Genomic DNA, 15,088 nt, shown 5'->3' with positions numbered 1-15,088 from the left:
ATTGATCACACCAATTCACAATTATTATGTTCTCTGTACGGTATCAGAAAGATTAAGGCTGGAAGTTGTAGTATTGACTGAACAAGTGCACCAACACGTTATATGCCGCACGTACGTCACCGGCAGTGAAGAAACCCTACATGTTGCCTAGGAGAGCATCATCGATTGTAATAATTTGCCGAAATATATGCACATAAATTTCCGCGATTGTGGATACTTATTGGTATGTCGAAGCGACATGATGTAACTCTTGTTTATTGGTTAGAACAATACGTTACGATGCCATATTATAATGACGTAACAGCTGGATAAAACTCAGTCACAATTTGTTTGCAAGGTTTCCAAATGCGTTTTCTAGCATTTACGTTTTCATAATAAAAGCGCGTAATATATACGCAGAACATAAGTGTTGATAATCCTTAACTTGACAAACAAATACAAAATATGACGAACTGTTTGGTCTTCAAGGGAAAGGAGAAATATTTTGTTGCTGGTGTCCTCCCGGGAGACTCTAGCCCTCTTTATAAACAGACAAGGTACAGTTGGCTGAATAACCGGCCAAATCTTATGTTTACTGTTGTCGTTTTCTTTCGCTCTCTTATCCTGCTATTCTCCTCTGACTTTAAGGGAAACTCTGGATATGAGAGAGATAAATTCAAGTACCAAATGGCAGTAAAATACCCCAGTAGAAACCGCTTAAGTCTCAAGTCATACCGGTGTACAAATTTTGTGGGCGTGATTAGCCGTGTGACCACTGGCAATTAGTGAATGTAGCAAAATTGTCGTACATTTACTCATTGCTTATCTCAGTAGGATGTGAATGTCCTTTGTAAACATATGAACCACCCTTTCGTCTTCTATTTTGAATCCAGTACTGAGTGGAGTGATATATCTTCAGTTCGCTTTCTTCTTATATTTTAACATGAATTCCTACTTCCAGTGCGTGTATTCACTGACAATGTCATGGGCACTCTGCAACAAGCTTGGGGAAATACATCGTACCTTCAGTTCGCCCTTGGGACATGACTTGAAGGCTTCTCACACAGACGCCAGTGTTCCACGAGTTGCCACAGTCCGTCCAGGGAAGGACAGCTCGACAAGAGAAGACGGCGTAGTACAGTGCCCACGCGCAGATGGTCGTGTAGTACACGACGGTGCCGGCAGACATAATCAGCATCCCGATCCCAACACCTGATGGAGAAGAATCAATATGAAGCTAGTATGATTACAAATGCATGTCAGGTCTACCACCAATGAAGTGCTCATCAAGCAGTAGGGGACACATGAACTTTAAACGTCCACAAATCAGACACGAACTGTTAATGTTCGTTCGACCTAACCATACCTTTCATTAGGGGACACACGCTCCACACATGGGTTGCACTCTTTCCAGAAAACTGTCCCACTGCGACCTCCAGGAAGAACAGAGGAAGGCCACACAGCACCAGACACACAATGAATGGGATGAGGAAGGCTCCTGGAACAGAGACGCCAATGGAAACTGTGTTCGTTCGTTTGTGTGTGAATTTAATTCTTAGCATTATTCCTGCCATGTCATTCGCGGAGTACATTAACCAAAACCATTTACCCCGTGTATGTATACGGAACAGAGAGATAAAGGATATCTCCAAAGTCTCAACAACATCTTGTTGTCAACGCTACCATGAATGAGAAATATATTTACAAATTCATCGAAGGGTTTTTTGCATATCATCATGAGTGAGTGAGTTAAGGTTTATAGTCACATCGGCAATATTTAAAAAGTTATGAACTGATAATAAATGGAATTAAATTACAAAAACCTGTCGACGTAAAATAACTAGATTATCACAGATAAAATGTTTTAGATTTATTTACTGGTTTTACGTTTCTAACTATAGACGACAACACAATATAAAACCAGGCTGTAGATCGCCAACAACTGAATGTTGATCACTATACTAGGGACCATGGGGACTTACAGTGCGTGTGCTACCTGCATGGACCCTAATTGTATTACACCATCCCTTCAGCCGCTGGTGATTGTAGGAATAAATTAGCCGAAATATAAAAGAACAAAAATACTACGTTTATAAATCTGATAAGCTTAAATTTAGTTTTGAAAGTTTTTGGACTTAAGTGCATATCATCATGACATTGCTCCGTTAGCCAGGTCATGAAAATAAACAAATGTTCTCTACATAAGAAAATACCTCCTCCGTTTCTATTGCAGATATAAGGAAACCGCCACAGGTTTCCAAGTCCAACACAGTAGCCGATAACAGACAAGAGGTACTCAATCTGTGAACCCCATGCTCCTCTCGCTGATGATTTTTGTACTTTCTCAGAGTCGATTCTGTCGAACGATTCAGACAAGACGATCACCTCCGCATCTTTCTCCCCCTTGTCGCTTCCAGAATCCATCACTGAAATACATATACATGTTTCTTTCTGTCAAGTCACTATTTTAATCAAACAACCAAGAAACCATTCCAAAGCAAAAGCGAAATAGATGTGATATTATTTCGAACTATCCAAAAGCCAGTTATTACACAATTAAAATACAATAGGAATGCATACTATGACCGGATATCTTTACGTTTCGCAATATTTCGGCGCTTATTTCATGTGAACCTGTACCTATGAAACATACACTCATCGTACTTTGACGAATGCAAAAGCACCTTTTATGCTCTGACTATGCTATAAATTGAAAAGTTGATAACTCAAGATATGCTTAATCACACAATATTTCCAATACATTCCTTTCATTACAATAGGTGTTGAAATTTCCGAATCTTTTCAAAACTGTCTAACGTTTTAGATGATTCAATTGATGGATCACTTTTTATGGATGATTCTAACATTTCATGTCGTGGCAAAAATATCAATACTATTGAAAAAGAGCTACAATTATAAAATGGTCTTCGGAAAATGTACTTAAATTTTCCAAGGAAAAACGCATTTTATCCACTTTTGTAGGACATGCAAACCTCACAGTGACCAAGAACAAGTCTTAGATGGCACTCCTACTAAAGTTGTCAAGGAGGCAAAGTTATAGTGTATCATTTTCGATAGCCATTTTACCTTTTCATCACACATCAAATATTTTAAAATTTAAATGCCGTTGACGTGTTGAAAGTTGTTTCACACTGAAAACCCTCCTCCTTTTATATAGACGTCTAATACGTTTCAAAGACGGTTTTGGCTCAATCGTCTATGGTTGAGCCTGTAAAAGTAAATTAAATCAAGACTTCTCCAGTTAATAGCCTGTATGTTGAAGCTGGTGAGCCGTCTCTATCACATCGTCGTAAAACAATGCTCTTACAGTACATACCTACACATTTTTCAAATCGATCTAATTCAGGTTTTGACTTTGATATCACTTCTCTTTATCAGGATCTGTTTTGTAAGAAAAAATCACCAATTCCACCCAAAGGAATTAGAATAATACCTGACATAACTGCAGCAAAAATTGACCGAAATATGTTCTACTACTCAGTGGGAGCTAGTTCAGCCATAAAGGTGATCTTTCATTAACGCGACTAACAAAATCAGACACAAATGAACTTATCTATCATCAAGAATATAATCAATTAAAAAACACCTACATTACTCACAATTCACGTTTTTACAGATGGACAAAGGATGGTGACACGTTTGCTAGTGCTGTTGTCATTGGTTGCAAAACCGTATCATCAAGACTATAAAATAATACATATATTTTCTTACAGCGAAATCAAAAGCTGTGTTAACAGCTCTTAACTATATAAATGCTCAAACTAAATGTAAGCAGTTCATTATATTTTCTGATTCCCTCGTCTGTCCCCATGCCAACAACATGAATGCTTTTCACACATAACATGAAGCGGTTTCTTATTGTCTCTCTTCCATCCAGTGTTAAGATATGGTCGAAACGACGTTATTTGAATGTATGTAACAGCTGCTGTTACACTGGGTAATATATTCTTTGTGTGCTTCAATACAGTCACTAGCACATGAATAGTTGTCAGGGGTAAAATCCAGTCCACGGAAACAGTTTTCTGTTTCATGACAGTAGAGAGTCTGTTCGCCACAGCTTGCGTTAAGGGTAAGTGTGGAGGCGTCACTAAGATGGCGGGTGTGTTTTGAATCCTGTCCGACCCTTTTATTAAAATTGCTGAGATTTTTAACTCCAATGCTGTTAAGTCAAGTCTGGCGATCAGTCTGCAAAGAGGACGAAGCTACCCGACACTCCACAGAGTACTACGAACTCAGCCACGTCACCTGTTGTTGCCTCTGGAGCTGCTGTGAGGAATGCCGGCAAAAGTATTTCTCTGCCTTCTTCCTACACTTCCTGGCCTGTCTGCAATCATCAGTTAACCATGGTTTACGAATGCGTGGTGTCGCAGATGACTTAGGAATAGTTACATCAGCAACTGTATTCAGTTTATCAGAGAACAACGGAATAAGATCCCGAGCATTGATAAAATAGTCAGATTTCAGTTCGTCAGTACAAAGTGTCTGAAATAGTGACCAGTTGGCCTTATTAAAATTCCGCCTTATTGCAGGAGGATCATCAGTCGGGTTTCTAGCTGAAAGTATTGTGGGGAAATAATCACTTCCACACAGGTCATCATGAACTGACCATTCAAATTCGTTATAAACCTTTTGGGTCTGTTAGTGATAGATCTAGTGCAGAATATGTTCCTGAACCAAGGTGTAAATACGTGGCTGATTCATCATCAAATATGCATAGATTATTATTAGAAATGAAGTCTTCGGGGATTTTCCACAAAGAGTTATGACCGTTAAGATCACCCATGGTAATACAGGGCTTAGGAAGCTGGTCGAAATATATCCTGAAGATCGGAGAAATGTACAATGGACAAAGAGTGAAGGTTATTTGTAAAGTAACACGGACAGCAACCGCCTGACGATTACTTTTAAGGGGGGCAGGGCTATGAATAACACCCTGCCTCACCAAAACAGAAGCGACGCCGGTGGCTATTTACCTGGAGATGAAAATGAATCGAATGACTTGTACTAATGAATTTCAAATTTGTTTGTATTTTTCAGGTATGTCTCTTGTAAACTAAACCCAGATGGTTTATAACCCTGTGCTTATAATTGTAGATCATGAAAATTGTTCCTAAGACCCCCTGAATTCCATTGAATTAAGTTCATAAAACTGCTTATGGTGGTTTGACTGGAGATCGTGAGTGCAAGCAGGCGTCACTCCTACACGCTGTGCGTGAAGGATCAATCTCCATGTCAAGTGGTTCAAATGAATGAGAACTCAAAGAAGGAGTCCCTTCCAAATGCTGAAGTGGTCTGTTCTTTCTCCTTGACTTTTTTTTTCTTTTCTTGAAAGTTAGGCAACACTCTGTGTTGTCTGGGTTGAATGTATATTTTCTGGTTGCATTTCGTCAGTCTGGGAGGCTGATGAGCGTTGACAATCGTTTGACGTTGGACCAGTGTCATTCAAGGTTATTTGATCATCATTCACACATCATAGAACGGTTTGGCAGGCAGCTGAAACTGACTGAGATTTAAGAACAGTGTCAGAGGAGAAGAAGAAACTGTGGGTGAGTATGTTGGTCCGGTAGAAGGTTTAGACTATACATTTACTACTTTGGTTGCTTCAATATATGAAATGTTGTTAGTAAATTTGATTTTGACAACTTTGGCCTCGTATTCAAACTTTGGGCAAGATTTGGAGGATGCCAGATGATCACCACCACATTTGGCGCATCGTATGGTATCACTGCAGTCAGTACTCTAGTGACTTCCACTGCACAATGTCAAATTTTTTGGCACTTGTAACACCAAAGTGGATTTGGTACATATACCTCAACTCCGATGTTACAGTATCCAACATTAGTGGATTTTGGAAGCTTTGTCATACCAAACGTGAAAAGATATGTATTTGTTTCACAATGTTGGAGTCTTGTTTCCTGGTAAAACGCTTCACAGTAGTAACGCCTTGGTCCTTTAATCGTGTTCATCCAGGCACACCGCTTCATCGGATGAAGAAGAAAGATGTCTCCGTTTATTTGTTTTAGACGAATCAGAATGCATGTTTTGAGCCATAGTAGAACTATGATGTTCAGCAACCCTGCCCTCCCACCCGCCATCGAGTGTCAACGAGGACGATGTTGCAATGAAAACCAGACTGCAATACCAGGGCTATAGGGATGCTGTACTCCAGAAATACAGACATGAATAGCTTAGAAATCTAAAAGATCAAATGTCAGGCTGGTTCGGCCCATGACATAAGTCTCAAGAAACTCAGGATTCAGATATCCATATCACCAGATTGGCCGATGAGCCACCGCCTTCGGGCACAGGACTCTATGCAATGTAATTTCGTCAAACGTTTGAACATTCAATTGTTCAAAACATCAAATATCGAAAACAGTTTCCATGACCAGCCGATTGATACAATCGGGCCCATTCTACCACCCGTCTAGGTGAAGCAAGGGCGAAGTGGTGTGTTGGGCAAAGGAACACTGTTCCTGGAACCAGTGCCCTCAACCACCAGACTCCCGTCCTCCACCGACACAGGGGCGCAACCCACGGCAAACAGGTTGCCCACTTCGGTCTAAAAGACCAGCAATGGGGTGCTGTGGACCAACGCTCTTAGCGTTATCCAGCACCCACCACGAAGAGGTGGCTCTTTACGGGTGCCTCCTCCTGCTACATGGAAGCGGTCTGAAAATAGTCGACCATGGACCAGACAATCAAGTGATCGACTGCATGAGCATCGATCTATGCAGTTGAGATACGCTGACATGTCAACCAAATCAGCAAGCCTGGCCATCCGATCCTGTTGTCTTACCCAAATCTTCGTGGGCCTTACATCTGACACCAGCCTCCCACACACCCTCGAGTTACACAAACGAGCATTCACACATATACCAACGGCAAGCCGACAGTAGAATGTTACACTCAACATGCTGCATTTGATGTAAGAGGACGTGTATTCCTTTAGAATGCTTGGAAAAAGTCAGCGAGGATGACCACCCGATCTTTTTAGTTATGACAAGCATGGATTCCAGAAGACCAGTTCAAACTCGCATCTCCATGGGTGTCCTACTTTGCCTTTTCTCGCTACTGCTTTATCTTTGGGAAGGCCATCAATGCAGTACAGGGAAATATAATCAAAATAATATTTACATAAAGGTTAGATATCTAGAGAGTCCAGTGCATTGAAGTGAGGACCGTATGCACTTGCATCTGTTGTTACACCCTCCTGACAAGTGTGAGTGAGTGAGTTAAGATTCAACGTCACATCGGCAATATTTCAGCCATATCGTGACAAGAACATATTTGACAAATGGAACATGTGTATATTATATATACCTGTCGTCAAAGGACAGTATACCTCCTGACAAGACGTTGATGCGTGGTGAAATGTTGTCCATTGGGTACATATTTACCTCTTTCCTTCTGTATTCAGAGTTAAGGCTGTGGAAGAAGTAACTTACCCCATACATGTCCTGCCTGGTAAGCTGTTATTTTAACATGCTATACCAGAACTGCATGCGTTGTGGGATGGCATGTTTTGAGCGTTACTACAAGCACTACAGCATCTGCAGCTAGTGTTCGTAACATAATCCTTTCAAGGCCACGAGCAAGATGGAATATGATGTGAATATCGGTTTCTTGGTGACTGCATGGGACAAGTGAATACGTATTCATCAAATGTTTTGACGGTAACATGTTTCAATTTTGAACAGTAACAGCACCGTTCATAAGTTAAGTGGTAACAGTTGGCTCTTCTAATCGATATTACTGCAGCACATGCTTCTATATGTGCCAACAGGTAACGTGTTGTACCAGTGCGAAAGCATCCAGTTTCTGATAGGGATGGTGTCTGTTTTTTTGTGCTGATCAGCATCATCTAAATTCCCCAACGTGACTGACGCCTAATGTACACACTGATCAGCGTTCTATGTCACTATTCGTTGATTCCAGCTCTTCTGTGCCCCATTTACGGCTCTATTTAATCAATCAAAGTTAACATAATAATGACACATACTGTTGACCGGACTTTGTTCTCTCCACAAACTTGCGTTTGTAAAGGTCTAAAAATGCTCTTTTCCTATGGGTCCTATTTTCACATGATGTGATGGTTCCGATCAAAGTGGAGTATCAACATCAAAACTGCAGTATGTGCGCTTCAATTTCCTGAAATGATGTAAAAGACGGCAGTACTATAAAGTAACTTTTTTTCACACGGCAAGACGCATACGTTCAGAAAAAACATGGCGGCAAGCTATTGCTGGCTGGCTGAATTTAGTTTCCCGCCGCTTTTAGCAATAAACCAGCAATATCACGGACGGGGACACCAGAACTGGGCTTCACTTGTACCCATGTGGGGAATTGAACCCGGGTCTTTGGCGTGACGAGCGAACGTTTTAACCACTAGGCTACCCCACCGCCCGGGCAAGCTGTTGGCTTGCATGATGCAGGGATCTCCTGTCACAACATTGGTGCAAACTTGTACATTAACCACATGGCTGTCAGTCCACTTAAGAGGAATCTTGTGACCTACGAGGAACCACGTGGCCACCTGTGAAGTACAAGTGTCGTCATGGTTCTGGCAGACTGAAGAACACCAATGACCGGGACATCAGTATGATGAAGAACTGCAACAGGGTGTGAGAGTCTCTCATACTCTCCATCATTACCATCAGAAGGAGGCTGCAACGTCTGACGCTACGTCGTCCGATCAGACGTCCCTTCCTTGCAGATCGGGGCAGGCGGAAACGTCTCATCTGGTAAAAACTCCAAGAAGTGCAACTTGCGTAAATGGCGTAGGATTCATTGATCTTATGAAAGTCGCTTTCTTCTACACATTACCCACAGCCATTGTCACGTAAGAATAGAGACGTCGTATCATCAGGAGATGATGGGTCCTGGGTAACGCTAATAGCTCTTCACCCCCGTGTGGATCGAGGGCAAATAGGTTCAAAGCACCCCATTGCTGGTCGTAACACCGAATTGGGCAACCTGTTTGCCGTTGGTTGTGCCCCGGTGTCGGTGGAAGACGGGAGTCTGGTGGTTGAGGGCAATAGGAGCCTGGAACCGTGTTCCCTTTGCCAATGCACCAACTTTGGCTCTGACTTCACCTAGACGGGTGGTCGCTTGATCCCGATTCTATCAATCGGCTGGTGAAGCCAAGCCCTGTGCATGATGACTATTCTGCACATTTTACTTATTATTGGCTATTTGCAATTTCGATTTCTACTGTATAAATTATTGAGTGTATTATATTGCCTGGAGTCCAATGCCAGAAGGCGGTGGCTCATGGGCCAGTCTGGTGACGTTATCCTCCAAATTCAATATGTTTCCAATTACTTGGCATGGGCAGAACCAGCCTAACATCTGATTTGGTGTGCAAATATTGCTATTTGTGTCATTCTTCCTGGAGTATACCAACCCTGTATCCCTGGTGTTTGCATCTTGGATATCCGATGCAGTTAAGCACCTTGTTGACTCTCCATGGCGGGTGGGGAGCAGGGTTGCTGAACACTTTCCTTTCACCATAGCTCACAATCATACTGGTTCAAAACGTAGACACTATGAATCCAGTTCATCTGATAAAACTGTTTCAAATGTTGATTCCTTGGCTCGATTCGTCGTGGTCGAAGCTAAAAGATCACTCACCTATTAAATTAATACCCCTTTGCCATTTCAAAGGCAATTCATCGATATTGTGGCGACTGATAAACAGCCTGAGATACAATCTAAAACTCTCAACAAACAGCCAGCCTCACTCACTTCATCAAAAACGAAAGGAAAAAACATAACCAGAAAAGAGACACCTTCCATCCCTTTACCTTTAGAGGTTCCTCTGGAGAACCCCTTTGGACCTTCAAACTCTCGACATGGAGGTCACACTGTCCTCACAGGACAAGCGGAGGAATAGCTCCTCCTCCCATTCACGAGTGAGATCCCCAATTGAACCACCATGACATAGTTGATATAATTCAGTGTCAGAGGACTGAAGAATAACTCTAATGAAATACAATTACTCATTCAAGATCTTCAACCATCAGCATTATGTCTTCAAGTGACAAATTTTGAAAATACTGATACCTTTAAGTTAAGACGGTTTAGTGATTATCATTCCTTGTCCCATTCTGGCGATAATGCTACTGGAGGCGCTTCTATTTTGTACATCAGAGCGTAATTGACCGCCCTGTCATCCTAAATACGGATCTTCAAACTGTTGCTGTTCGTCTGACAATGAACATGACTCTGACATTGCAGCTTGTATATCCTTCCTTCTTCAAATATTCACCACTCAGATCTTCAAAATCTGTGTGATCAACTTAAGAAGCCATGTCTCATCATGGGCGATCTTAACGGACACAACCCGCTTCGGGGAAGTGTCCATACCAATAATAAAGGTAAAATCTTTGAGGAATTCAATTCCGATAATAAGTTATGTATTTTCAATGACGATTCAGACGCTTATTTACATCCAGCTACGGGAACATATGCTTCCCTGGATCTGTCACTCGCCCATTCCAACTTATATAATGAATTTGAATGGGTGGTTCATGATGACCTATGTGGGAGTGATCACTTCCCCACCATTCTCAAAACAGTCAACCCTCATGATGATCTACCTTCATCAAGAAGGACCTTCGCCAGGGCTGATTGCTCAATGTATGCAGCTCTGTGTGTTGAACACTTAAAACATGACGTATTAGCGAACAGCGAAGATCCTGCACAATTGTTTTCCGATATACTCAATGACATTGCTGACGAAACTATACCCAAATTCTCTGCAATTCCAGATATTCGTAAACCATGGTTTCATAATGAATATCCACACAGGTCTGTGACTAACATAGAGCACATACACAGCTTGGCATTGTGTTTCTAGATTAATGCATAAAACATTCGCTATCGTACGAACATACTAGAGAATTGTATAATACATGTACATATTCCTTGTATAGAGATAAAACAAAGAGTCACGCGATAGGCGGTCATCAAATTTCACGAACAGATCGTGCGGTATCTCAAGTGTTTGGTCACTCATCAGCTTGGGTAGAGATTGTTTATTGGCTATGTCGTTGACCAGTCGATATGTTGGGTTCCGGCTTTATCAACTCGAACTATCATGAAACAGTTTGTGTATTGTAAACATACATAATCGTAGTAGTAGACAACAGTAGATAGATCTCACAGATCGAAAACACATTTTAGTGTTTTTCGATAAGTAAAACAAAGCAATTGAAAACCAACAATTGAGTAGAGATAGTATTTAGCTTCATATACATTTTACGCTCACAACTAGTACACAAAACATAATGGTTTGCTGTACATGTAAGTATAATCTTCATCTTGATACGAATGAACATCCAAATTAAAGTACACGTATTATAGAATTCAAAAACTGACACGATACTGAATTATTATATTGCATAAACTTGCAGTTGAATTCCTACGAATATTTATGAAGATGGGCGTGCCTATTTTTATACTGAATGCAAACGAAGTTCATAAGATTACAGAGGTCTATGTATGCATAAACATTACGGAGAGAGGCGTCCAATGACATAACAGCGAATCTGTTTATTTTACACTTGTCACGGGACAAACATTTCAACAAGGCGTAACTACATACAAATGCATTCTACCGGAGGCTGTTATTTCAAGGTTGAAATAGGTCTTCAATTATCTCATTACTGTATTCTGATAACAATGGATCAATAGAGACTGAGTTCATTGATACACGTGATAATTACATTGGATCAGATAATTACAGAGATCAAATACAAAAGTTATACACAATGCACATGTAAATTGCATAGAAAACTGACATTTCAAATCAACATGAAACTTTCAACAGCTTGAACAAAAATGCTTGAAATACCTATGTATGGTTTACCTGTAATACCTTATGATATTACTTCTGTCTATGTCTAAGAACTTTTTGAAATACCAACTTACTGTATTTTGTAACAAACGTAGTAAAAATATTTCATTGTTGTAATAACAGTGACATGCATATATATTCGATGCAAAGGCGCGAGTTATCACTTTATATTTGATTAGGTAATATTATCAACATTAGATTATGAAAAATAAATAGTTACAATTCAGTAAGCTTTGAATTAGTAGCTAAATTTATGTCTAATCTATTCGAGCTTGCATGTATAATTATTTGTGTTTACAATTCATTATATGAAATACGACAACGTAATAATACCTAAAAAGTAAATTCAAACTTTTCTATTGTATTTAAATTATTTGTATGTCCTTAAAATTCCGTATATTGTTTCCCATTTATTAGGTAGTTGAAGAAAAAATAATCTGCAGTAACCTCTAACCCATTACATCTAATTCAATCCATGTGCATAAGAAGCATTTTAGTATGAGACACTTTCCTCTGTAAAAACATCTCATAATCCCCTTTCCCGGCGACATGTGTTCATTTGCCAAAAGCTGTATAAGCCTATGATAATGATTAGCCATTGCTATCAAAACACTTTAAATACTTCTTCTGATTAGCACTAAAGGTAGCATCTCTAATACGAAAAGGTAATCTTTGCTCAGTACTACTAAATTGGTTGGAATAATAGGTACAGTGCGATGTTTAAAAGTACGACACACATATGCGTCTCTCTCGCTGAATAAGAGGTGCTTTCTGTTGTCGAACATGTGCGGCTCACGCTGAATAAGAGGTGCTTTCTGTTCTTGCACATTTGCGGCTCTCGCTGTGAGGAGCTAATTAAATTGTCGCACATGTGCGGCTCTTGGCCTTAATGAGTTAATACTTGTCTGTTTACATTTGCACTTTCGGCTCCGAAGTGTATAAAAGCCGGATACTTTAACATCGGGGTGGAGGTACCAACTCCACCCCGATGTTTCAAATGTCAAAAGTTCGGTCATGGGGCCAAGTTCTGCCGTAACAACACGGTCTGTACCTTATGGAGGCGCTCACGAGCCCTCTGAATGCACAAATAACATCAAGTGGCGAACGGGGGTAGTCCCTTAAGTTCGACCTTTGGGTCGAGGTGAAAATCCTTTGATGTTTGATGTTGAAGACACTGGCATTCTACAAAATGTGTTCACTTAGGAAGCGAAATATGGCATTTGTACCAGAGAGTGAGTGAGTGAATCTCACTCAATGACTTTGATTATGTTGATTCCTGGTGAGTTATTCACTTTCTTACAACTAGACTACAAGTTTCTTCCTAGGTCTCGTGGTGGAAGATGCCTATGTGTAAATGGTTATATGTACATCGTGAACAAGAAGTAAAGGGGAAAGACTGCCTATCAAGTCTCAACAGTGAACGATATAATTTATATACACATATTTTATTCATGAACTTTAAACCTAACATGAATATGGATTGACACAACAAGCCAATGGCTTATGTCAGTGCCGCTCCATCAAATATAACACAACACAATACAATCAATAGTTAGTTTCAAACAAAGTACAGAAACAGTTATTTCCACAAAGGCATGAAATGAATAACATAGCCAAAAGTCTACAAATATACATTAAATGGTTCATGGTAATTGCATACATAAGAGTTTAGAATAATTTGAATCTATTTGAAAGAGTATGTTTTTATGAACAGAGTCAAGAATAGGCTGATTAGTTCTGTTGCTTGAAGTTTGATTACCAATTTTCAGATCTCTACATATCGGCCCAGGATTTGGGTGGATATCTCCGCAGCATAGAAGTAAAATGATTATGTAAATTGAAAAGGACGGATTGTTCAAGCTGAGAGATGAAAACAGCATTTTCAAATGGTAGGATTTTCCTAAAGCATTAGCATGCAATTTCAAATAGAAAACACCAACCGCCCGCCTGTAAGTAACAAGATCAACTGGCATCGAACATTGTTGGAGAAGTAAGAACTACGTTGGTACAGAGGGCGATAAAAAGGTAAAATACATCAAATAATCTTGTAAAAGGCTACATGCCATTTGTGAAAAGAGAAGGGACGTGTTATGACAAGGGTATACACATCTTCTTAACATATTACTGAACAACAAAAGAAAAAGAAGAAATATAACTTTATTTATATGTATTATTTATCATGTAGAGAATAGAAATTACTGCCCCAATGATTGCACAAATAAGAATGAGATTTTACAGCGTCCTTGTTCAGTTATTTTCCGGTGAACATTTTAGCATTAACTGTGTCGTTGTAAAAACATTGACTGCCCATTGTCTGGAACAGGTCGACCTAAACGACATACACCTCCAAACGGACCAGTTTGTTTTTACACCCATCCAAAGGTCGAACTTACGGGACCTAACCGTGAGAACTGCGACGGAGAACACTTGGCCTCATCCAAATCCTGCCCATTATATGATCGTGAAACAAGAGTTCAAAAAGTCAAACACACGAACAATATTTCTTACGTTGAAGCTAAAAAGCTTGTTCCTCTCTCAACTAACACAACTATATTGTACTCAGCTACAGTGTCATCTCGTACCACTGCCTCCAGACCCTATCTGACTTCAATAGCTTGTCAAACATCCTTATCTTGGGTTCATGAAAAAATCATTATAGATGACCATATGCAAATCTCTCCAACACCGTCCACTATTTCTTCAGTGTACGTAAGTCCCAAAATTTTCAAAGTCAATTTATACTTACCGGGATTTTTAAACGTAGTATTCTTGTTATTATAATTTTGGCTACCATTTCTTACAATTGCCAGCAGCGGAAGGGATGGTGTAAATCTAACTTGGGTCCATACAGGTAGCAGAGGTACTGTAAGTCCCCATGGTCCCTAGTATGGTGATCTACCTTCTGTTGTTGGCGATCTATAGCCTGTTGTTATATTGTATTGTCCAAATAGTGCTATTAGTTTTAATTTTCCACGCTAGTTTGAATTCTAATTGTGATATTCTAGTTGTTTTACTGTCCTTCGTCGGCAGGTTTTTTATAATGTACATATATTTCATTTCAATATCAAATGTTATCGTCACGATATGGCTGAAATATTCCCGATGTGACATTAACTATTAACTCACTCACTCACTCAAATATGTTCTCGTCACAATATGGCTGCAATATTGCCGATGTGACGTTAAATAATAACTCACTCTTCTTCAGCATCCCAGACCGAACGTGTA

General features: G+C 40.0%; 1 protein-coding gene across 1 annotated transcript in view; it reads right to left on the bottom strand.

The window, feature by feature from the left end:
• LOC124271277 (sodium- and chloride-dependent glycine transporter 1-like) overlaps positions 1 to 15,088 on the bottom strand; it is an 85,185-nt gene that overhangs the window by 27,051 nt on the left and 43,046 nt on the right. The window contains exons 2-4 of the mRNA XM_046706377.1: positions 2,193 to 2,405; positions 1,346 to 1,477; positions 1,003 to 1,191 (exon numbers count right to left, since the gene is read on the bottom strand). Coding sequence (XP_046562333.1) covers positions 1,003 to 1,191; positions 1,346 to 1,477; positions 2,193 to 2,403 — 532 coding nt within the window. The 5' untranslated portion in view covers positions 2,404 to 2,405. The remainder of the gene's footprint in view (positions 1 to 1,002; positions 1,192 to 1,345; positions 1,478 to 2,192; positions 2,406 to 15,088) is intronic.

The sequence above is a fragment of the Haliotis rubra genome, unplaced genomic scaffold, assembly GCF_003918875.1.
Source record: "Haliotis rubra isolate DU_JTF1 unplaced genomic scaffold, ASM391887v1 Scf1592, whole genome shotgun sequence".
NCBI classification, from domain to species: domain Eukaryota; kingdom Metazoa; phylum Mollusca; class Gastropoda; order Lepetellida; family Haliotidae; genus Haliotis; species Haliotis rubra.
The sequence above is the reverse complement of the archived record's forward strand: the minus strand, read 5'-3'. Positions and strand labels throughout refer to the sequence as shown.